This window comes from Epinephelus fuscoguttatus, linkage group LG11, assembly GCF_011397635.1.
Source record: "Epinephelus fuscoguttatus linkage group LG11, E.fuscoguttatus.final_Chr_v1".
Taxonomy (NCBI): domain Eukaryota; kingdom Metazoa; phylum Chordata; class Actinopteri; order Perciformes; family Serranidae; genus Epinephelus; species Epinephelus fuscoguttatus.
The window spans coordinates 11,939,876-11,965,054 of record NC_064762.1 but is presented as its reverse complement, the minus strand read 5'-3'; the positions used below and the strand labels follow the sequence as shown (position 1 = coordinate 11,965,054).

General features: G+C 40.9%; 1 protein-coding gene across 3 annotated transcripts; it reads right to left on the bottom strand.

The window, feature by feature from the left end:
* Window positions 1-77: 77 nt before the first annotated feature.
* Window positions 78-19,759, bottom strand: LOC125896853 (fasciculation and elongation protein zeta-2-like). 3 transcript variants are annotated; one of them, XM_049589748.1, is made up of 11 exons: window positions 19,363-19,759; window positions 12,768-12,876; window positions 12,390-12,506; window positions 10,164-10,305; window positions 7,791-7,918; window positions 7,163-7,312; window positions 6,814-6,894; window positions 6,030-6,105; window positions 5,799-5,864; window positions 4,869-4,897; window positions 78-4,448 (listed from the first exon to the last, which is right to left on the bottom strand). In XM_049589748.1, the coding sequence occupies exons 1-10, from the start codon at window positions 19,668-19,670 to the stop codon at window positions 4,887-4,889; spliced, it is 1,188 nt and encodes a 395-aa protein (XP_049445705.1). In that variant the 5' UTR covers window positions 19,671-19,759; the 3' UTR covers window positions 78-4,448; window positions 4,869-4,886. The 3 variants fall into 3 exon arrangements, with proteins under 3 accessions (XP_049445705.1, XP_049445704.1, XP_049445706.1); XM_049589747.1 differs by lacking the exon at window positions 4,869-4,897; XM_049589749.1 differs by lacking the exons at window positions 4,869-4,897; window positions 6,814-6,894.
* Between the last annotated feature and the right edge of the window lie 5,420 nt (window positions 19,760-25,179).

Sequence of the window (25,179 nt, the reverse complement as noted above, 5' to 3'; positions counted from 1 at the left end):
AACTTGTCGCGGTCCTCAGTATGCCACAAGAACAAGTACAAACACACACACATACCTCACAGTGAACCAAAACCACATAAAAGTCTTCACATATTAATTTATTTGAAATGAGTTGCAATGCAATGTGGGCACAAACACTTGTACCATGACAGTCAATAATATGGTTACAAAACTGAACATTTACATAATAAATTAATATACTGCAGTACCACATGAGACAGTAAACATAAAACCCCACACTGGGGAATTATATCGCATTAAAAACAAAAAGGAGTCGGTTTAATGTACAAAAATTTTCAGGCATTTACAAAGGCAGCCTCTTCTTCTGTTGCTTGTCTTGTTGTATGTGTATAAATATAAATCTCTAAATTGTAGTTACACTGATATGTCTGCTAACGAGAGACCAGATGAGGAGCTCTGGCCTGAGACGAGATCCGAATCCTTCCATGCTGACTGCCATTTCATTATAAAACTAAACAGATTTTATTTAAGCTTTTGTAAGATTAGGATCAATTTAGGATTTTTTTCCCTTTAAATGGCCACAAGCCATTTGATGTTTAACCCTTTTTGATAACTTCTTAACAGGTTAATTTAATGCTTATTTAAGTTCTTCTGCATTCCACTGCGGCATGCACTTGTCCCTTTAGTGTGATATTTATACGTCTGTAAACAAATTGATCATTATTAGAAATGTTTGCAGCAGTAAAGTGCATGTAGCACATGCTAGATTGTGAATGTTTGCAAGCTGGCAACAGTAGAAACAATAGTTACATATAAATAGTTAAATATAGCACTACAAGCTTCTGTCTTCCTTTACAAAAGAATAAAACAGACCCCTTAAATTTAAGAAACTTTGTGCAATCTTCCCCAACATCCGTTAACTTTATCACACCCCTTGCCATCTTCCCATGCCCTTTTCTTCTGGCCACATGCACCAAAAACATGCTTAAAATGTTTAACCCGTGAAATTAAATTCCTTCGTACAAGTTTCACCTTCTCACATTAAAGTTTGTCGCTGGATGTTACAACTGCATCTACGCTATCGTCACTAGACTGCTACACCAAGCGGATGCTACTGTGCTGTTTAACTGCTAGCTACACCTACTACTGTTACTACTAAGTGGAGTCTAAGCCTTAAAGCATTAACTTGTGTTTCAACAAATCATGGCGTAATCAACATCTGTAATGCTACCCTGGTTTAGTACAAGAGGCTGCCGTGATGACCTCCACTGGTTCGTCAAGGTATTTAGAGAAATTTGTGAAAAGTGCAGCGAGTCTAGCTGATAAAAAGTTTCCAGAAACATACAAAGACTCAGGAATGTCAGTACCTTTCAGAAAGAGATTTTGAAACATCGTACCTGAGAGCTAGACTAGACCTGATCCGACAGTGTGTGGTGCACCTGTAGTCGCTGGTGATCTGAACATCAGTGTACCAACAGATATGCAGTGTTAGATTGGTGATACGCTGTTTTAAAGGGGTGCTACAGTGATTTAATATTGCATTGCAATGATGTGTTGGGAGACTTGCAAAGGACACATTAAAAAAAAAAAACCAACAGGCTGAGCTACCTGAGTTTTAGCTCCAAAAACACTGGGTCCTACAATTCCCATAATGCAACTCAATAGAGTATTTTCATTTGGGTGAATAAACACATCTTTTAAATTCAATGCCTTGAGTTTGTAACATAAGCTTTCTGCTATAAATTTGTAGTCAGGCCAAGATGACCCCTGTGATGTCATTAGGGTTACTTCCTCATCTTTGACAAAATCTCTCCGGAACTACAGACGACATTAAACAACTGTTTTAGGAGTGTATTCACAATAAATCTGGTGATAAAATACATATGATATGATACAAGGTATGGAAGTCGGTTCTCGTTAATTTTGCTTTAGCCTGACACCCAGTAATCAGTAACTAGCCAATTAAGATAAAAACTTGAAATACAAAAGACCTTTACTTTTAGTCCAGCACTCCATTGACTCAGAGAGGGTTAGGGCCACAAGTGCTATCCATTTAGAGGTGGAGAAATGTTTTGTTTTATAAATGTTTTGCCTTTTCTTTTCTTTTGGCTTTGTTGACTGACAGCTGGCTAGCTGCATTAACATGTAGAAACACAGTGCCCACTACCGACCGTTTGGTCTCTACTGTTAGCTAGCCATGGCTGCACCGAACTGGGCATAACCTGGGCCTGGTGGGAGCTAGCTAGTGGCACCGCTGGTAACGCTATCCTGTGCACTGCTGCAGAAACATGGTTGCCACCCTTTGGTCTCCTCCCAGGTCACTCTGGTGAATAAGTGGCTTCTTTTTGAGCTGCAAACCTCCTTTAGCATTGTTAACTAAGCTAGCACCACTAGCTATGCTAACACAGCTAATGGTGCTAACGGAGCTAACAGTGATAACATAGTTAACAATGTACTGTTGTTAATCAACAGGGCGACGTTGGGGGAAACTGAAGGGTGGGTGCAATGTTTCCACAGTAACGCTCTTGGGTCAGACAGGCATTATTTGCAGTAATCGTCAAATGAGCTGCCCCACTAGCTAGCTACCAACAGTCCTGGGTGGAGCACAAGAAAGTAAACTGAAAAACTGCTAAATTAAACTATATACTGAAATGCATAACCTGTCAAAAACATTCTCTACCTTTAACCGTTAAACGATTCAACATATTGCTATGGGCGGTACACGAGTTTTTTTAAAATCTAATTTTAGGAGCTTGCAGTGCGTCCTTTATGATGCTGCCTGTTTCACTGGCCCGTTATTTGTTTTTACACAAGTGCTACATTGTTACGTTGAAATATAAGAGTCAAATCGTTGAAGATCAGAACATAAAAATGAACCACTGCCGCAACTCTCTGCACGTAAATTGTTAAGTAAAAATTGATACAATGCTTTAAGAGAATCCATTCAGTGTCACAAAACATAATATTGCAGGGCTGAGTAGTTGAGTAGTCCTCTGTATGACGTCTAAATTGAGATGTGTAAAATCAGTGGAGCACCCCTTTAAGGTTGTTTAAGTTCTCATATGTCTCATAAGGTAAATAGATGGATGACAACAAATCCTCATGTTGACGTGTTTTGGCACCACTAGCTAAAGCTTCTAAGCATCATCTAACACTAATCTAATGGGATGTAGTCTTAAGTACATCCACCACATATTCCTCTACTACATGACCAGATCACTGACAGACTAAAGCACTACCACAAACTTTACACAACAGTTAAAGGGTTAACAGATAGATAAAACCCCACAGGTTATAACAGAAGCTTAACTACACATTTATTAAAGCTAACATAATCTCAATCTACACTATTTATCTTAATGATACGACCAGTTCCGTCATTTTCTATTAATGCAATAATGTTATACGAGGTATTTTCAGACTCATGTAATGACGACTCCTGGGGACGTGATAAAGTTGTTGGGGGTGGCGGTCACTACTCGAGGGCTCAGAGGTCAATGGACAGCATTTACAAAATGGTGTAGCAACGTGGTCACAAAAAGGTGGCTACTGGCAAGTTTCTAATGTCACTAAAAACTATTCCATCTCCAAAAATATGCTTTACATGTTTGTTCATCCAGCGTGTACTTTCTCAAGTCGTTTCATGTTTTCTTTTCCCTTTTTCAAAAAGTAAAAAGTTCCCCAAACTGTGCAATTTCTCTTAATCGTATACAAAATATTTCATTCTGAACATTCATCTAACAGCCAAAACCGAGCATAAACCCAAAATCAACATGCAGAGACGGGTGGATCTTGATTTTGGATTTTAAAATTAAAGGGTTTGCTCTTTGATCCTTAGCAAGCAGAGTTATCAACCCCGAGACATTAAACGCAATCATTCAACTAATGCCGTTAAAGCGAAGGTTTCCATACAGGAAAAACAGGATTTACGCTCGACACCACAACCAGCCTGGCACTTAGATATTCACAGATTCTGCCAGGATTTGTTTTCCCCGTCAGGCATGAACTACACGGATGCAAATGCATTCGATTTACAAAACAGACTGCGTCTCTCTCACAGGCCTGCTGCTGATAAAGCCTGTGGAATTAAAAAAAAACCACACCTGACCCTTCTCCATTCGAGAGCCAATCAGGAAGTGAGGTGTTCGGACTAATACTGATTATTGGCATCCATAGACGAGTTATCATGCAGTCAGGATATACAGGGTTGTAGCACTCAGGCATTAAAAAGTTAAAACATTACATATGAAAAGAACTATACAGACCGAGGAGTTATAGCTAGAGTTAAAATCTTAGGAACAACAACAGTGGCAGAGTAAAAAAAAAAAGCCACAAGGAAAGAAAGTCTATGTTGAAAATTGAGGAGGAAGGAAGATTTTTGAATCCATTGTCTGGGTTCTTCCAGATTACCAGAACTTTCTTCTGATGGTCCGACGACTGATTCTGGAAACAGGAGCCTTGCCTTTGGCTCTACGTGGGACAAAGCACTACGGAGACAAGATAAAATCAGAGTGTGATCAGTGCTGCTTTGATACCCGCTGTGGCACATGAAGAAGAGCTGTGAAACTATGGAAGAGCGACTACCACGGGGAAAAATGTGGGGTGCGTAAAGAGAAGAAACAAGTGAGAAGCAGACACGAGAACAGCTGCTACTACAAGCTCGCAGAAAAGGGGAGTTATATGCATGGGTGTATTAATGTGTTTCAGGGTAGGTGTAGTGCAGCCACAAGCACCGCACAGCACGAGAGGCACTACAGCGAAGAGTGAGTGAGGGAAGGCTGCTGCTTTGAGGGGGGAAAGAAAGTGGAACTACAAAGAGGAGAGAAAGAGAGCAGGGCGTTTGACAGGGCTCTGAAGAGAAGGCTGAAGGTGAAGAATCTGTGTTAATGTGTCAGTGCCTCACAAACCTCAAGTTTCCACTGCTCTCATACCAGAGCTACCCAGAGGACAATGCAGCACAGACGAAAGACAAGGAAGGTACAGGTCAACAGTGAAGGGTGGCAAGGAAAGCATTTCTCCTCTCCCTTTAATTAATGTTTGTGCTGAGTGCTACTTTTCTATGTGCCATCTTTTTTTTCTACTGTCAGCTTCCCTGAAAATGGAGAAGTGAATTTTGCATCTCTGATTTTAAACAACAGGGGGCAGGATGTCTGAATGTCAGGCGGAACAGACACAAACAAAAGTCACCTGCCCCTGACACACACCTCTAAATCACAGACTGTATAATAAAGACAGACGACATGACAGTGAAGCCAAAACACCTCAATCGCTCCCAGGTAGCTGGCTGCAATATAGGTCATAAACCCCGCCCCCTTCATGTTGGCACATGGGACATGGGCCAAACTAGTACTCATCAAATTTTTTCTCAAATACGCCACCTGTCATTGAAAGTAGTTTCTATTAGACTGGTGTTTGTTCAAGTGTTCGTTTTTCTGATAAATTTGGGTATAACTATTTATTTGATGCTATGAACAGGAAGTCATTGTTGATGGCTGAACGTGCCAATCAGTGTGCTTGCTATCAATGGCTTTGCTCATGATTGGTTGGACAGGTGTATGGGCTGGAACTCAATACCATGGAGATCGCTACTGTCCTGACTCTGGCTCCAAATGACATCACCAGTGCAAGATGGCAGCGGCCGTATACAGAATATTTTAGATTCATTTTTGAATAGTGGGAGAAAGTGACAACGTGTCGTCCATCTTTATATACAGTCTATGGAAAAAGACTATTGGAACACTTTTCATTACTGCAATGAACCAACTTAATATGACTGACTCAGATTTCTACCCCACTCACAGGAAGCAGTTAAAACTGAGGATGTGCTGTGTGTTTACCTTTGAGAATGTAGTCTGTTAGCAGAGCGGGTACCTTCTCACTGTCGTCCCTCATGGCGTGGAGGACTAGCAAGGACAGAGCAGCTCATTACATTTTGAATACATAACATGCACTAAAACAAAACACAGAAAACTGTTTTTAAGACCAACAAGCTGTGGAGACGACCACATTTAATTTGTCATTATGGTCCAGTTGGTGTGTATATTGTAATGAGGGCTCAATACACTCACTCTTTGTGAGAATCTGGAGGTCTTCTACTGCCGGGGAGCCGGATTTCTTCTCATATGGGATTACTGTGGTCAAGTACTGAAAAAAGGAACATCATGTAAGACACAACGGAAGAATACTGTTACACATGCAGGTGGACGGTTAAAGTGACAACATAGATTTTTATGTGTACAATGTTTCAATTTAATCTTAAACACAAAAGGCTCAAGTGTTAGAGGGTGATATAATATAATGTCAGTGTCATGACGGTCAACATATGAACAAGTACAGGCTTGTTTCAACCCTTAGTGACTTAGAGGAGCAGTGTGTAGGATTTAGGGGGATATATTGTCAGAATTATATTTCCATTCAGTTGGTTGCAATCTCCAACCTGACCACTAGATGTCACTAAATCCTACACACAGCTCCTTCAATGAAGTAAATGTTTTCTGATGTGAGCTAAAGAGGCAGTGGTTATGCAACAGTGTCCTTTTGAGTTCAAACAAAGGAACAACAAAATGACAACACAGTAAAAACTGCAAAATATGACAAGTGATGAAATAAAATAAATAAAATGACAACTGAAGAAAGAAATCAAGTTATCAAAAAACATAAATCATGACTAAGTAAAGCAAAACCGACAATTAAAATCAACCACAAAGAGAAAACAGATGAAGTCAATGATGGAATATATGACATCAAACTCCAGCAGAAGCTGTAAAGTGGTAAAAAGAGGAAAAAAATAAGAGGACAGAAAAATGTCTGCAAAGAAAAAACACATTGTGTTGAAAGAAAGAGCAGGGGCACCTGTTTGTCCCCTCCAGTGTTGCCAAAAGTTTGACGGAGGCCATTTTGAATGACATTGGAGAGTCCCTCCAGAGTGAGGAGCTACAAGGAGCGAGAGGAAGGAAGGAAAAAGAGAGTAAAGAGAGATAAGGCGGTTTCTGTATTAAAGGGAAAGAAGGAAAGTCTTGGTGCTCGAGTGAAAGCAGCTCTCCCACGCAAACTGTCAGCTCATGCATCATGCTGCTGATACTCTGAAGAAGAAGTGTGTGGCTGCGTGTCTATTCCACTGATCGTCATTGTAATCATGCATTCAGGGCATATGTTTTTGTCTTTGCTGATGCCTCCCACACCATGTCACCACATGACTCACCGTGCCTGGTATGTGCGTGCTGGCTGTCCTCTGGCCATTAGGCCCGGTTGTCGTCGTACTTCTGATCTTCTTCTTCTTCCTCAGCAGCTCGCGGTGCTCCTTCTGTCTGTTCTGCACATCGATCAACAGCGAGATGAAGCTGTTCTTCACCTGTTTTTTATTCAAACAGAAGTCCTTAATTTATGTGTGTTTCAAGATCAAACTGCAAATTATTTTTAACTCCTTCTTGATGGATGTAATGCTGTTTGACAAATCTATTTTTATCTGCTGCTAAAAATACACTGTCATGACATTGAAGCAAATTACAATGTAAAAGAAAAGCTGCAGGCAATTCACTGACCTCTCACCAGCCTACATAACACTGTGAGCACACACAACAGACATTCAAATGGCTATGTTATCTTCAAATTAAATCTAACATTTAAACGCTTCCTTACAACCAAGCATTACTGTGGAACTGTCTGATGGATTCTGACTGTACAGACGGCATAATGCTGTTAATAACTGGGTCAGTTTTGGACTGGTTCTTAGCTTCATAATATCTCAACAGACCCACATGCAGTTTATGCTGTCGCCTCGTTGTTGTGATGCTGAGCCGACGCAGTTAAGAGGATCAAAATCAAAGTACCTCCTTCTCATAGTCCAGTTCGTCTCGCAGGGCCAGAGCCTGGATCAGCTCTTCACTGTAGCGGCGAATTGCCGTTTCCACTTCCTCCAGAGTCTCGGTCAGCTCGGACACAGACAGCTGACGCAGTCCTGAGGATAGGGTGTACATAGATTAGGACGTAGTATATTTATGTACTTGTTGTGTGTATGAATTTCTGAAACAAGCAATATTACAATGTTGAACATTCATAATCACATTTAAGTAGTGGCCTCTGATGCTTAGATATGGGTAAGTTTGATATTTTTCAACCTGAACCCTACTTTCCCATGTTGCTCTCACTGTGTCTCAAATCACATAGTTCTGTTAGTACTACTTCCATGTAGTATACTATGTGCACCATGTTCCCATTGGTGTAGTGTGTGAATTTCAATAGGTTAGTGTCTCAAACCAAACACGGCCATTGTGCACTCACCAGAAATGACAACATCAAATTAGCTAGTTAGCAAATTAGCATTCGCGTTAGCGGTACCAAATCATTACAGACTGCTAAATTAGCCCAATAAACATACTGCTGGCTTATACCCGACAACAGTATAGTGGTGTTTACTGCAAAAAACACATATATTTGTACAATGCAGTGACGTTCACAGTCGCACAGTCCTCGGCCTCCATTTCCAGTTTGAAAAGTGGTCCCTCCCCTTCCGCTACATATCCAAGATGGCGACCATTGAGGGCGAGAAGTGTCCATAGTTCCACACTCAACTTCTTGACCGTTTTGAGTGCACCATCCGGGTACTCATAATGCATTGCATTTTTCCATACTTCTCAGTGTGAACGTACTTATGCACTCAAAATATTTAGTGTAAGTACAGAAGTATGCGATTCAAGACGCATTATGTGTCTAAGACTAATGGGAGCAACAGTTTTTGAAATGCTTGTTTCTTCCACGGACAGGCTGAGATTGTTATTCCAAGTGTCTGAAAACATTATGCACAGGATCCCTACAGTGATAGAGTTTTTCTTAAAGAGTAAGATCCTTTTTGTTAAACCAGAAACAGCCCTAAAAGCACTATCCTCATAATCCGTCTGGAACCCTCTCATGTCCTGTTCCCGGTGTTTGAGTGGCTCCCCTCAGGGCGCAGACTTCGCTGCCCAGGCTGCAGGACTCAGAGGAGAAAGACAAGCTTTGTTCCCAGGGCTGTCCAGCTCCTGAACTCCCAACCCCACTGATTCAGTATCCACACCATTGCCCCCCCCCCCACCACCATGCATTTTATATTGACTTATAGTATTTTTCATGGACTTAAGCACTTCCAGCACTTTAATGCATATCATGTAGCATCCTATGTTGTCTTGTCAATTGTCTGTATGTGTTGTTGTGCTACTCTATGGGCCTTTTAATTGTCCCTCAGGGACAAATTAAGTGTTTTGAATTGAACTGAATCACCAAACCAATCACCAGATTTAAATAAATAGTCATTTTAGCGTGTATAAAGCAAGCATATTTTCAAATCTTACTGGGTGAATTAAAAGTTTATTTTAGCCAAACCACAGTTGATGATTGTTGGAACAGTGGAAAGATTAACAAAGGCGGCTTTTGTGAGTTTTATTTTGTTTCTGTCGTGTTTTTTAAGATGATATAATTACTGTTTATTAAAATAGAGTGGTGGGTTTGGCGATGGCGATTTAGTGGCTGTTTCAGGTTGAACAAAAAGGATCTTACTCTTACTTCTATCTCTGTATGGATCCTTTCCACACTTAGAATGATAATCTGATCCTGTCAGTGGCAAAAACAAGCACATTTAAAGGAAGTCAATTGATGATGTACAAATGCCCCAATGCATTGCAGCCTGTTTTGCAGCTGGACCAGATTCAGAAATTGTTGTTCCTATTAGTCACTTAGACACAGAAATTTTTCACACATGCTTTAAAGGGTAAGCATACCCCTTAAAGCATGTGTGAAAATCTCCTCTATGTGCGACGAATCAAAGGTGGAAGTGACATGAATGTAGGGAAAAAATACGTTAATATAAGGAGATATCTAAAACAAAATCTTTAGCCTTAAGGCAAACTTGGTGCGACTGCTCATTCTGCACCAGTGTGGCAATAGAAACAGTGTTCAAGCCAAATATATGCTGTTGATTATATAACATGTAAGAACAGCGTAATTGCTGTCGGTTTGCATTTGTTACACATTACGTAAGAACGTTAGTGCATGTGAGTGTAGCCGTTTCTTCGTGTACCAGACAGTGCGACCTATTACACTTCACTGAGTGGTTTAGATAACTGTCAAATGGCAGCAGAGTGTGAAAAAGCAGTGCTGCTTCACAAAGGGATGAGCACAAACACTTAAACATTTATTCTTATCTTGTTAATGTACACAACAATACTCACGGTCCTCGTAGCTGGTGTTGGAGCCGGAGCGTTTCAGGGTGTGGAGGTCCTGAGAGAGCATGGACAGGTCAGACTGTGAGGGGCTCTCGTCGTCCTCTGGGTCTGGAGACTCCTGCATCATCTCCTCTATCTCCTCTATCACCTAAACGACACCCCCAAAAATAGACACACAAATATGTTCACACGGGTATGGTAGTGTGTTTTAGATTTTTATATGTCGTAAATTTGTCGTTTATAGGTTTACATAAGGATGTAATGTGACTGTGTGATCGCTCTCTGTGTTTTATGAGGTTTGTCATTTCTCAGCTGTAGTTCACACACTGATATTTACAGCCTGAAGGTGTGTTTTCTTGTATATTATTGCCCGTTAAAGTTCAAGCTTACCAGCAAGAGAAAATTATATTTAAAGGGACAGTTCACCCCCAAATCACAAAGATACATATTTTCCTCTTGCTTGTAGTGCCATTTATTCATCTAGATGGTTTTGGTGTGAGCTGCAGAGTGTTGGAGATATCAGCTGTAGAGATGTCTACCTTCTCTCCAGTATAATGGAACTAGATGGCACTCAGCTTGTGGTGCTCAAAGTGCCAAAAAATACATTTGAAAAACTCAACAGCAATGTCTCTTTCCAGAAATCATGACCTGGTTACTCAAGATAATCCACAGACCTTGTTGCAAGCTGTTTCATGTAGTTTCTTTGTACCAAACTAAACCCACCAACTGTATCACCGTGCAGAAGGAAGCGTGCATCTACTGCTAGCTCACCTAGCATCACTGAGCTACCGTTACAGCTCAGCCAAGGAGGACGACAGTAAAGTTTACATCTCGTTCTGTCACGAGCACGAGCCTATCATCCATGAGTAGATGCATGCTTCCTTCTGCACGGTGATATTGTTGGCTGGTATAGTTTAATAGAGAGAAAATAGTTCCCCATTGAAACTGCTTACATCAAGGTCTGTGCTTTTCATTTTGGAGTGAACTGTCCCTTTAAAAACAAGATTAACACTGGTCCAGTCTGACCTGCATGTCTCACCACAGCTGGTGTTTGTGTAAGACACATGAAGAGTGTCAGAACGACTGCAGGAGTCTGCTGTGGGTTGTTACATTATTAGATGTTTAGAGATGCAACAACTTCAAGTCCCTCAGATGAAAAATAACCAGCGAACTGGGAGAAGTAAATCCATTTTTCCAGGATGCTATTTTGGTTCTGCTCACTTCAGTCTGTTTGTAGTTTGCCTCTCTGAGAGCTATTTCAGCTCATCATGACATTTGCAAATGGTTTATAAAAGCGTCCCAGGAAGAAATATCCCATTCACAACCTGACATCTGTGTGTGTATGCATGCAAACACAAAAAACTGAGCTGAAACACAACTGAAAAACATAACTGAACAAACAGGCTGGACTTCATAGTAATTATTAGGCCAGAAGAAAAAAAAAGGAAGCAACTTTTTTAGGCCATATCTGTTTTAACATGAACCAGAAATTTACATATTATGCAAGTGTGTTGCAGATACAAATAGGGTTGGGTACCATTTACATTTGAACCAATTACCGTATGCTACCTGTAATTGGGTACTGGTACCAAACAATACCTTTTTCTGTAATAACAAAAATTTCAATTTTTGCAGGGGTGACTTTTCTAATCACACACAGAGCTAATCTGTCTCTGTTTGTGAGTGTGTCTGCCCGTCTAGCAGTGACAACAGGCTATTGCTAAAATGATACTGATAAGAAAACAGACCAGACGCCAAAACTTGCGGCAGACTGGTTGCAGTTTTGGCCCACTAGCCGATGGAGCAGCTTCCTGGCTTTAGGGTGCCTCCGCCTCCTGTGTGAAGTTGAACCAAGCAGCTCCATGGAGCTCTGTTGCCAGCCTCTGAGCTCCATGGCCAGCTTCCAGGCTTTGGGGCACCTTGGCCACTTCTGCCTCTTGTCTAAACCCGACGTTCTCACCCAGATGCGCTCTCAGGTACTGATATGTTGCACTGATGGATTTAATGTGAGCTCATACTTGGTAGTGCTGACATAATTTATTCATTGTCCTTAAAAGTACCGAGTTTGGTACCCAACCTAAGATAGGAAAGGCCCCAAATACAAGAAACTGCAGTGCATATTTATTCACATTTGATTCATGCCACCTCCCCGAGAAGCTGAAATGTTCTCAGCCCTCAAGAGTTTTCCATATGACAGACACACAGCAACACATGCCACTGTGAGCGTGTTACCTGCTCGGCTGTGAAGAGCGGCTCATCGTTGATGCAGGACACGATGATCGAGTGCATATCCATCTGCTCCCTGAGCTCCTCATCGTCAGACAGATCCAGAGACTGGTTATCCAACTTCTGTCCATCGGGAAAAGGAGGGCAGAGATTTAGGAGGACGAGAAAGACAGAGCGAGATGCAACTTGGATGAGACAACAAACAGGTGGTTAAGCAGATTGAAGGCAGGGGAGCAAACTGCTTACATTTGTATCTTGGCTTCTCTTCTGCGAGGTTTAAAAGCAGCGCAGGATTATGGAAATGGAGCCTGTGCATTTTACTGTGTGCTTGAAACGTTACGCTAAAGGACTGTGTGTGTGCGTGCGTGTGTGTCTCAGTGGTACCTCGTGCTCTGTGATGTTGAGGGTGGGCAGGTGTAGGGAGCGAGTGTGCGATGTCTTCCAGTCCACAGCCATCACGTTGCCATAATTATCTGTCAGAGCGTTCCAGACCCTGGAGGAAAGACAGAGGAGTTAATGATTTAATTAAGAATGAAGAGTAAACAGAATAATGTTGTGACTAAGGGACAGAATTTAACACCCTTTCCGCCCCAAATCAGCACATGTATGCAGGTTTTATAAACATAGGAAGCCAACTATAAATAAGTGACAGACTCTTTTCACACTATCAGGAGATGAGTATGCCTTTCTGTTTCTTTACTGGTGTGTCATGTTTGACGTCATGAGCACAGCAGAAAACAGGGTTAGTTAGAAAGCAGCGTGGAAGCCAGTTAAAATGTTACGGTGGCTGCTTCTTTTTATATGTTACTGATTCAGCCTCTCTTTCAAACTCAGTGCTGACTTATTCAGAACGATTTTTGAGCACTGCCTGGACAAAGATGGAAGAAGTTTGTGGCTGAGATGAGAAAGAAAAGCAAAAGTTACTAACAGTTGTTCTGGAAAAATCTGCATGTCCAACCAGGTGTCATGTTTATATTAACACGCAGCTTGGGTCACATATTTCTGTCTGAACCTGACCCAAGTCCATAAGAGTGACCCCGACTCAGTCAATGTAAGATGAATAAAAGAAAAGCTGAAATAGCCTACGTGTTGTGTTCATGTGTTGTCACGTAAAACCCACAGCACTAAACAAGAAGTAGTCCAACACAGACCGTCATTTTTATTCATTTTACACTAAATTTTCACTTAAAAGAACTGGAAGCAACATGTCAAGTAGGCCAAAGCTGACCCGAGAATCGTTTGTAAATATATGTGCGAGTCTGGCCCATCAGGTTTCAAAAGGTCCTGTTGGGGGATCGTCACTGCATAGTTTTGCGATATTTTTGTGTGTAAATATCATAGTCTTTTTTATTATAGAAGTTACTAAAATACAAATTAAACTTAAGGTAGCCTACTAGAATAACATAATTAATTACTTTTAGTCCACTAGATACTTTTTACTCCTGCAAAAAAATGACTGAGGGGAGATGAACAGGCTATTATCTTATTAGATAACAGATGCTGACAAAGCATCATAGAAGAAATGATCAAATATGCACTACTGAATTTACATTAAAATAAGAATTTACACTGCATTAAACGTACGCTAGGATGCGTTCAAACGTCAGCTGTTCATCACCAGTTTTCAAACGCGACCTCCCTGTTATACATTCTCATGTCAGCACGGTGGACGCGGAGCCTCCAAGCATTCCTATGAGACAGCGCTGAGCAGGTTTTTTTCATGCAGCATGGCGAGGCGGTCATTGGATAAATGCGACAAAATCGTCACTTCCTGGGAGGCTCAGCTTCCCTGGGACCTAATGGAGTGGTAGGCGGGAGAGGACGCTCGGTGTATGCATGATGATTGGAGGAATTGTCTAAAAGGCTGAACCCCTTTGTGATTGACAGCACTTTGGAAATACACATCGGCATCGTCGCATTTCGAGCTCAGTCCCATGCAGATATTGGAGTGGAGTCTTCTGACAGAGTGCCGTCTGGAGTTCCTTATTTCCATAAGCAATATAGCTCATTTTCACCGTTTGTACACAGGTCAGGTGTTTAAACCATCTGAAAATCTTTGAGGTGTGTTTTGCTGTGGTTCTACGGCATGAGGGTGGCTGGAAAATGGCTTCAATTAAATGTTGCTTTTATAACTTACTGCCTCGCTACAATATGACAAATTTTATGACGTAAACTTAAAGTGAGCTTTCCCTGTTTCAAAGTCCAGCAGCCGCCACTGCTGCAGAGTCAATTTTCGCGAGAAGAATATCGACTATAACCTTTCCCACTAAAGGCAAAAGTTGGTGGGTGTTAGTTTGTTTTTTTGTCTTGTGGAAAAAGGGCTTAAGTAAGACATTTTCATCTCACCACAGATAAGACAAACCCTGTTTCCTTCTCTTTTTACTGTGACACAGCATTACTTGGCAGTGTCATGTCCTGTCCTCTGACCACCCCCTTACCACTTCACTGCGTTCCTGCTGCTGCATCTCAAATCAGCTCCTCAAAACCAATGACGAATGTAACAACTCCTCGATCACACGTCATCTTCCCTCAGTAAACATTCCCTGGTGAGAAACGCTGACGCACATACGGTGGCTCAACCTAAAAGCAAAGGTCCACAATGTTTTCGGCGGCCCATATGGAATTCATCTCTGTGAAAACTGTGTGTTCAGATCAGTAGAGTCTTTTTTACAAGTCTGCTATAATATCGGCTGATTCAGACACAGTGTCATCATTACACCAGCAGACTGTTGAATGTTTACAATACTCTGCAGCACGCACGTTGGCAGAGAAGCTATCACTGCTGAGCAGATGGTGGCGCCGAGTCTGTTAGACAAACAAGTTTACTGTTCGACTGTGAAATCCATCCGGATTTGAGGGGCTGTTGCAAAATATGTGCGAGTATGTATGCACACAATGTAAGAAATCTGAATTATTTCGGTGCCAAATGTTCCAGCTCAAAACACCCAGTGTTTGTTAAGCTCTAAATATCATACTCGACTTGTGCGTAGTTATTCAGGTAAGGAGTGACCAGATGATTATGGGTCAGGATGATTTAATACATCCTGATTCATTTTATGTTATTCATGATTTGTTGGAGACTTAATTAAAAGGATATATATTTTACAACAATATAATAAACTGCCCCTTCATGTGGAACAGTTGTGTGCATGTGCATGTTTTCAAACACTATGACAGATAATCAAGTCTCTGCAGAATATTAAATTTAACTGCACATGCAAGTCACTCTGTTTTTATTCCTGGTGACTGCTGCGAGCGGAGAGGATGGATGCTGTGAACCCATGTGTCAGCGTGGCTCTGCATCGTCATACCCTCTTCCTCACACACACGTACACACACACAAACGGACAAGTGTTTACATAACTTGCATGTTTCCCCCTGAAGTGCTTGTGCACAGCTTGGGGAGCGGGGGACTGAGGGGTTGCTCTAAATAGGGCAAAGGCTGGCAGGATGCATTTTTTTTGCCTCGAGCAATGACACTGTGCCGGGCACGTGAATGCATGCCAAAATACACGATTAGCTTCACTGAGAGCATTTACATTTCAAAACGAGGCCAGTCTAGATTTCAGGGGACCAATTTCCTTGTTTTTACTTCGACGCTGCCAATTTGTCTGATTCACTTGCGTGAATATATTCATGTGGATGTTGTTTTCTGTTGCATACGTATAATCCACATACACGACAAACGCATTTCCCTTTCTTCATTCACACCCACACACACACACACACACACACACATTTCCTCCCTGTCATCCCTGTTGTTCGTCTCAGCCACGGTCTTTCTGGAGAACTTGTTAAGCGGCTAGGCACGTCCTGCAAAAGTGCAGTCATCCAGAAAAGACTCTCACTGAGCTTGGCGCTGCTCTTTGGGCTTCGCCAGGCTGCTGTCCAATTATTCTGTTCCCTCCTTCCGCTGTGTCTTTACCTACAACAACCATAGATGCTTCTCACCCTGTCTGACCAGCTCTCCTACATCCCCCCTTAACATTTAGAGCACTGTTAAAAGGAAACCTCTGTATTTGCTGACCTGTTGTTGTGTCTGAGTGACTAATGGGAACAACAATTTTTGAAATTGGCCCAGTATTGAAGGAGAGCGCTGCAGCCAGCAGCAACAACACAAGCTGTAATGTAACCACTCAAGGTTTCTGCACACCCTCAATTTACATCCACTAGATTGTTTTGCCACTGACAGGCCCAGATTGCTATTATAAGTGTCTGGCAACATTATGGAAATGATCCTTACAGAGACAGACCTTTTTTTTGTTAAACCAGAAACAGCCCCATAATCACTTTTGCCAAACCCAACAGATGCCATTTAAATAAACAATAATTTTAGTGTGTACACAGCCTACATATTTTCACATCTAAGTGGGTGAATGGAAGGTTTATATGAACCAAACCATAGTTGGTGATTGTTGGAACAGTGAAAAGACAAACCAAGACAGCTTTTGTGAGTTTTAATTAGTTGCTATTGCCTCTGAGTGAAGTCCGCTGAGTGGCAAAACCAAACACTTTTAGTGGACGTTAACTGATGGTGCGAACGTGCACCAAGCCGGTAATACGGATGCCGGCTGCAATACTGGATCAATTTTAAAAAGTGGTGTTCCTTTTAGTCACTAAGACACAAAAACATATAAATAAATAAAAAAAACATTGAAAAACACTTAAGTTACCTTTTAAGTGCAGGATTGTCACTGCTTTGCTGAGACAAGCTCTCTTCTGTGACTGTCAGTGTGTACGTGTGTGGCTAAGTTGCAGTTAGGTAATAAAATATCCAAATAAAAACCTAATGTCCAAGTTCCAAGGTCTTGTCTGAGTCTTCAGTTCTCATGTTCAAGTGACCAGCTGGGTCCAGAATGAAATCTTTAAATGTCCTAAATCGTCCAACCCAAAGATATTCAGTTTACAACTATTTGGAGGAAAAAAAGGCTATAGTATAAACTAGAGGTGTAACGGTATGCCATGTATTTGTCCTGAAGCATTCAGTACAGGAAGTTCAATTCAGTATGTAGCTTTCTTGGTTCTGTGCCCCCTGTGGCCCCAAAAATTACTGTCAAAAACATCAATTTATGCCTATCACTGGCATGTGCAGAAGTAAAATTCTGAAGCACAAGTTTTACCAGGAAGGTTCTGGCAGTGCACCAGGTGTAGTCTGTCGGCTGCTCGTTGTCTTAGCCTGGGTAGACAGGTTTCAGGTATTATCAACAGATAGGAGCTTTACAATGGAGCATTATATTCTGCGATGTTTATTTTCGTTACTTACCTTTTCTTATTGACAACATGCCCATATTTGAGTGCCTTAAAAGTAAGAATAAAGGCCAATGATCCACTATTGAATAATCATCATTACTGTTATCATTATTTTTGATTATTCAGAAATGCACCAAACTTTAAACCCGAAACAGAACCATGAATATTGTGCACTATTATACCCAGCTTTTTGAATTTAATTTTTTGTCCACTGGCCAAATGGCTAATGAATGTTTAAATTATACCAGCCACTCCATAGATTACTTTTTGACTGGTGAGTGAAGCAAATCTACCAGCCACTTGAATATTTACCTGCATTGGGCTGGTGGATGTTGCTAATTTTGTACCTTAGTTAAACCCCTTATATAGACAACACATAGGAAAAGCAGCATTGTATAAGCTGCATTTGAGAAATTCAGCATTTTTGACAGATGAATGTTTGAACCGACTCATCAATTATCGACACCCCTGTTTTAAAATCAGTTGCCGATTCATTTTCTGCCATTCGCCAAATAAATATATTGACTAAATGTTGCTGCTCTGTGGCAAAAAATAAAAAAGACCATTCATTGCAGCCTTAAACCATTGATTTTTCAAATACTTGACATTTTAGTTGGCTTCTGTCATCATTATGCTTCCAAAAATTGTGCACTTGGCACTACTCTTCAACCCAGTTAATGTAAAAGTTATGTAAGCAAAACTCTCAATACATGATAATTGTCTGTGTCTGTCTACGGAGATAGCTTAACAGTCATGTCCTAGATCAGTCAGGTCCAAGCAACACTTTCAAAAAGACATGAATAACTTCCCTATTGGTAGAGAAGGGGAAGCTTCTGTGATTAGATCTAACAATATCACTAATGTCGCAATGGTACATGCAGAGGAAAGCAGAAGGCAACAGGAGGGCGATACACAGCCCACACAGCTCTGTAGTCACAGTGAAGTCTGTGCTCTGTGTGGCATTAATGTGGCTAACTGCTGGGAAGTAATAACATGTTGTCATGTGAATGTGTAGTTGTGACATTTGAGTGTCTGTGAGATACAACAACTGCTGAGGACCTCCGGCTGTGATAAGAGGGGCTGTAGAGGTGGTGGGAACAGACGCTGACAGGGCAACCTTTCAGTGGTATTGTATGAAACGTGACATGTTGTGAGTGTTTGCTGTGAGAGGAGCTGCAGGGATCCTAAAAGTGAAGTCAATTTTTTGTGTGTCATATAATGAAGGTGATTTAAACACAGGGTAAAGAGCAAGTGTGCAGGGAGCAACTCTCAGTATACAGTGTATGGATCAGTGTTTGATAGCTAACATCAATTTAGTGTGAAATCATGTAGTGGAAACGTGGCATGACCCCTCCCCTCCCCTCTCCTCTGCACACACACATACAAACTCTTGATTCATCCATTCAAGGACCAAACAGTCAAAATATGATAAAACTTTGTGTTTGTCGTTTATAACACTGCATTATATTGCTGCTTCTCCTGTTATTAATGATATCAATTAGTTAAATAATGACACATGTGAACATATTTTGATGTAATACCACATAAAGTGCACACTCCTGACACAAACATGCCCTTGCTAGCTGGCTAAACTTTGAACGACACTGATTGCGGCTAAGCTAACAGCCCCTCACTGTAATATCAACGGTAGGTTAGCTCGGTGAGGCTAACAATGCTAGCTAGCTAAGAGATTAAAAGTTGGCGTAAATAAAATAAATGTCACACTCACTCGTCGTCTTTCAAGTAGTTGTCCTCTGTGATGGGTTTAATGGGGGCAATGTTCTCCGTCGTGGTGTTGTAGTTTCGGAAACACACTGTCAGCTTCTCGTCGAAGTCGTGGACGAGGTCCTCCATGGATTTGAAGCTGCAGATCTCCCCGGAGAAACTGTTGTCCAGGTCTGAGAAATCGTCTAGGCCCGACGACGGATCGCCCACGTTGGAGTTGAGCTGGTCCAGCTGGTCGGCCGACGCCGAGGCCGGCTTGAACTCGTTGAAATCCTGCCAGTCCTCGTCGAAGTGGGCTAACGGCGCCGCCATGACTGCCGTGGGAGCTCCTCGGTTGCCAGCCAGACGGACCGCTCGATGGTGCTCTGTTCTCGGCTTCGAGACACTGGACGAGACGGAGAGGCGGAGAGGGCGAGGGAGAGACGGGAGGGTGTGACGTCAGTGTGGACGCTCCGCCCCCTCCAGATGGAGCAAAACAAAACCACGTCAGCTGGGTCTCTATAATAATAATATATGACTGTATGACTCCACAGGTTTATGACAGTTAGGCTAATAAAAACTACATGTTTCACCCAGATACACTTATATTAGAGCTTGTGTTACTCATTACTGGGACAGATATTAAAAATTTAAAATGTACTTTAGGGGTATTAGTGTAAATGTATTGGTGTATAGTGGTGTGTCTATTAGATATGTTGTGGTATATGTATTTTATTGTGCCTTCCATGTTTACAGTGAATTGTGGTTTCATGAGGTTTAAAACTGTACATTTTTAATAACACTTTAGATCTACATGTAAAAGCCTAACTAGGGACAAGAGTTAAAAATGAGCAGTAACTATAAACTCTCAGTGCAACACATTAGTCTCATACTCTGTATAGGAACTATGTTAAATTGCATCGACCCTATGAAATAAAACAAAATAGAATAAAAAATAAAATAAAATAAATTGAAATGAAATAAAATGAAATAATAAATAAAATAAAATAGAATAAAATAAAATGAAATGAAATAAAATAAGATGAATAACTAACTAACTAATGGAATAAATAAGAAAAAAAAAGAAAAAAGAAAATCTTACCAAAAGGGGAACCATCTTGGAACTTACAAATAAAAAAAAATTCTGTTTTTCTAACAAGATTACAGAGATCCATTTTGACGTTTTGCACAACTTCCACCCTTCTAATGTAAGTTTAAGTTGATTGACTTTATTAATCCCCCTGAGGGGAAATTCAGTGTTTGACAACAGTGTCAATATTTGCTGACTTAGAAGAACAATGCACATTTTGCAACAGTGAATCTAAATAATTAGTACATTTGCTTTATATATCAGTTTTGGACAGATTTGGGAATTTATATTTTTAGAATTAGGCCCTACTGGTCACTCTGTAAAGTTCAAACTGTTATTTTTTCTTTTTTGAAAGTACTGTTAATCAAAATCATCCTGTTTAAAAGTTTTTTGATAGATTTTTTTTAATCCAATGAAATCTCTCAAACATGTAAATACCAAGAAAATATATCAACCACACCACATTATAACATTCTACATTGTAATTTGTCTACTATTGGATTTTAAATGCTGTCTCTCTGTTTTCCCCATCTTTTCTTATTGGTCAGTTTCAGTCACTTTAGTTTTTAATTTTATTTTTGACACTTTCCGTGATGTCTGACTTTAAATCACTGTTTTCAATACAGGTTAAAAGAAAAAGTTAGAAAAAGATGTTGTGGAGTTTTATTAGCCTGTACTATAAAGCCAGTTTAGAGAAACAGTCCATACATTTGCTTCTCTTCTGCAGAAAAAACATTGTCTCTGCTTTCCTACATGCTTGGTAAAATGTGTTTTGCTCCACTCAGATGAACCAAACTGCAGCAGGATTTGAAGTTGGATCAGCTGCTTCTTATGGCTGATTTGCAGTGGTGCAAAGTAAGTAGTGTCCTTAACCTTCTGTTCACTGGAAGCCAGGTAAACATAGTTTGATTTTTGACCTTATGTTTCAGGACATAGAAACAGCTTTATAAATGGCCATGTGGTGGTGCTGTCCATATCAAAGCCAATCACTTGTTCCCTGGATGAAGGCCTAACTGTCCACCAAATGTCACTGAGGTCTGTTCAGTAGTTTTTGAGATATCCTGTTAACCAAATACAAAGCTCCTCAGCACTGCTCACTCATACTCTGCTGTACATGGCTGTATGTAAATTAATGTTTATTGATCTCTTTATACGAGCTGTGCAGTTAACTGGGAGCAGCTCTGTGTGTCTTTTATCTGCATCTGATAGAAAGTGACTGACTGTGCCACAGTGTGACAGCTGCTGCTACATCAGGCCTGATGGAGGTGACAGACTGACTGACAGACTTCCTGTGCTCATGTGCTGCCTGAGATCTTCTGAGACGCACGGGCCATTTCTTCCACCACCTGCGAAAGTTCATATCCTGTATTCTGTCTTAGTGTAATTACTGCTGCAGGAGATGTAACTGCCTCTGGCTGCCATGTTTAATAGGCAGTTATGAAGGCGTAATGCAGTCACTTTATAATCTGCTCTGTTTTTCTGAATTAACAGGATTAATATTTTAGATTTTTTTCAGTAAAGTTTTCATGGTTTTCATCTGCAGCCAGCACCACTACAGCAGTACCTGTTATTTTCCTTAAGTCATCAGGAAGACTCCTCAAAGTCACTGTTCAACACTTTACATGCTGAAAAGGTTGCAGAGCATCCACACCTAAATCTGTTTTGAACGAGCCACCAGGATGTAAAACTAATTAAAGGGTTATTCCACTAAAATAATTTATCAAGTTAGGTTTGCACTTGTCCTCCTGAGGGTCCATGATCATGGTTTCACTCTGTCTGTACTTTCTCAGCTCCACATATATATGATTATCTCCCAGTCATATTTTGCTCTGCTGCACCCTCAGGTGGTGGCTGTTGTTTTTACTTAGGATTAAAATACACCACCAGGTGGTGCAATGAGTCTGATAGTGGAGACTGATAGAGCCCCCACAGTGGTTTATATTAAAATGATCCAGATATTATAAGCAAAATTTTTTTATAACCACAAATAGTGAAATAAATTTTAAAAAAAATATCTCATCATGACACATTTCATAATGTGTTTTTCCAAAATAACAGATTACAGAGTGTCCACAGTAACCTAAAAGGCTTTAAAACAGGGGTGTTTAACTCATCTTAGTTCAGGGGCCACATACAGCCCAATCTGATCTCAAGTAAAACTGCTGCATAATAAAAATAAATAATAACCCCTTCAAATGTTTCCTCTTTTTTTTAGTGTAAAGAAGTACAATGTGAGAATGTTCATCCATTTACAAAACAAATGAACAGCCCAAGATATCCTAAAATATGTGCAAACTTAGTATGTCTCAGTTATTCCACATTCAGTCAGTCAGCCTACTGTTTCATTACATGTGACTTTTTTTATAAGTTTCCACTAAAGTGAAAGCTGTTGAAGAAGCAGGTGAAGTTGTCTTCTGCCTTATAAACTATTTACAGTCTGAAGTTGTGTCAGTGCCTCAGCAGCAGGGTCCCACACACATTGTTTTAAGAGAGAAGTCTGATACAGATTCTTTTGTACTGAAGCTGCTGCTTGACAATATTTTGCACAATGTTTTAATATCTTTAAACACAACCACACAGTCTGTTATGGTGAAAAGGGAGCTTAGCCAGAAAGTGAAGCTCTCGATTGGTCACGAGCTCTGGGTAGTGATCGAAAGAACGAGATTGCGAGTACAAGCGGCCGAAATGAGTTTCCTCCGCAGGGTGGCCGGGCTCAGCCTTAGAGATAGGGTGAGGAGCTCGGACATCCGGGAGGGACTCGGAGTAGAGCCGCTGCTCCTCCACATTGAGAGGAGCCAGTTGAGGTGGTTCGGGCATGTCCAACCGGGAGGAGACCTCGAGGCCGCCCCAGAACACGCTGGAGGGATTACATCGCCCGGCTGGCCTGGGAACGCCTCGGGGTTCCCGCGGAAGAGCTGACGGAAGTGGCTGGGGAGAGGACTGTCTGGGCTTCTTTGCTGAGGCTGCTGCCCCCGCGACCCGGACCCGGATAAGTGGAGGACGACGAGTACGAGTACAACCACAGTATTCTGGTCAGGGTGGAAAAGCCTCTGAGGCAGCATTTTACATAAAGTATCTACTCACTGTTTAACTTGCTCCTGAAACCTGGCAAGTCTTAACCTTCACATGTGCATCAATATGAGGTGTGCAGAGTCATCTAGTGGGCCGCATTGGACCCTTTGGTGGGTCAGTTCTGGCCCCTGGGCCGTATGTTTGACACCCCTGCTTTAAAATGTCTTAAATGTCATTTTATGAATATTAGGCATGAAATGTCATTAAATAACCACACATTGTACTTGTGAGGTCTCAATTGCCACAAACGTTTTTATCTCATTTAATTTATACATCTTTTAGAGTTCTTTTTGTCAAACTGAGTCGAGCTCTTCTGTGTTGAAGTCCTTATTTCTGATGTTACAAGTCTTTAAATCCACCACTGAAACTAATACTGTCTTATTGGGCACCTGTTGGTGAAATGTAGATTAACATTATTCAATTCCCTCTATTGTCACTGTAAATAAATACAATGAAATTCAATGCACAGAATAAAATAGAACTCATTATAAAAGTAATAAATAGATAATAAAGGGGGGATAAGATATCATTCATCATAGTCTACACATAAACACACACACACTGCACACACACAAGCAGTGCCAACATATGCCATGAACGTAAAATAAAATTATTGCACATAAAATCCACCTCTCACTGTGGGGGAAAATACATTCTGTTAAAATGATGACTGCACCTGTGATTTATTACATACTATCCCACCTTCCTCTGAATATCCCAGAGTCCTACTTTAGAGATTTTGACACTCTTATTTTAGATTTTCTCTGGGGCAATTCACATCACCGCTTAGGAATAAGGAAACTACAGGCCCACACACAGAAAGGGGGATTTTCTCTTCCCAATTTTAGATGGTACTGCTGGGCTTTTAATATGAAGTATATACGAACATGGTTACCCAATAACAAGACAGGAGATAAGCCGAGTTGGTTCCAAATAGAGACTGAAGTAAGTGGAGGGCTGTCCCCTTGGTCTGAGTTATTCGGCACAAAGCTGCCACTACAGAATGATAATCCTATTATTGCCAATACTAAATTAATGTGGCATAAACTGCATAGAGCGGGCCGTTGGGACTTTTTCAAATCCCCTCATGCTCCTCTGTGGAATAACAAACGAATTCTAATTGGGGGAAAAACAGTTAACTGGACTGTTTGGCAAAGAGCAGGGATACTTTATATTTTACATTTATTTGATAGCAATACCAAACAATTTTTAAGTTTCAACCAAGTACGGGATAGATACAAATTACCTTATAATCAATACTGGAGGTATGTCCAAATACAAAGTGCCTTGTCTAAATGGTTAGGAGGCCCGCTTACCTGCCCTACAGGCAGTCCAATTGAAGATCTGCTGATTAGATCAAGCTCAGGCAGGGGCATTACCCTTAAGATTAATGGTTTATTACAGGAACAACTATGCGACCCTTTACTCAAGGTTAAGAAGCACTGGGCAGGGGATTTAGAGATATGCATATCTCCTGAGGATTGGGAATCATGCTTAAAGAACATTAATACAATGTACAAAGAAATGGGTAATAGGTTCATTCAATTGAAAATAATACATAGATGGCATCGGACACCGGAACAACTTTATAAATGGAACTTAATACCAGTAGACTCTTGTTGGAGATGGTGGAAGCGGTGCCTCTATATTACATATACTCTGGACATGTCCAGCACTTAA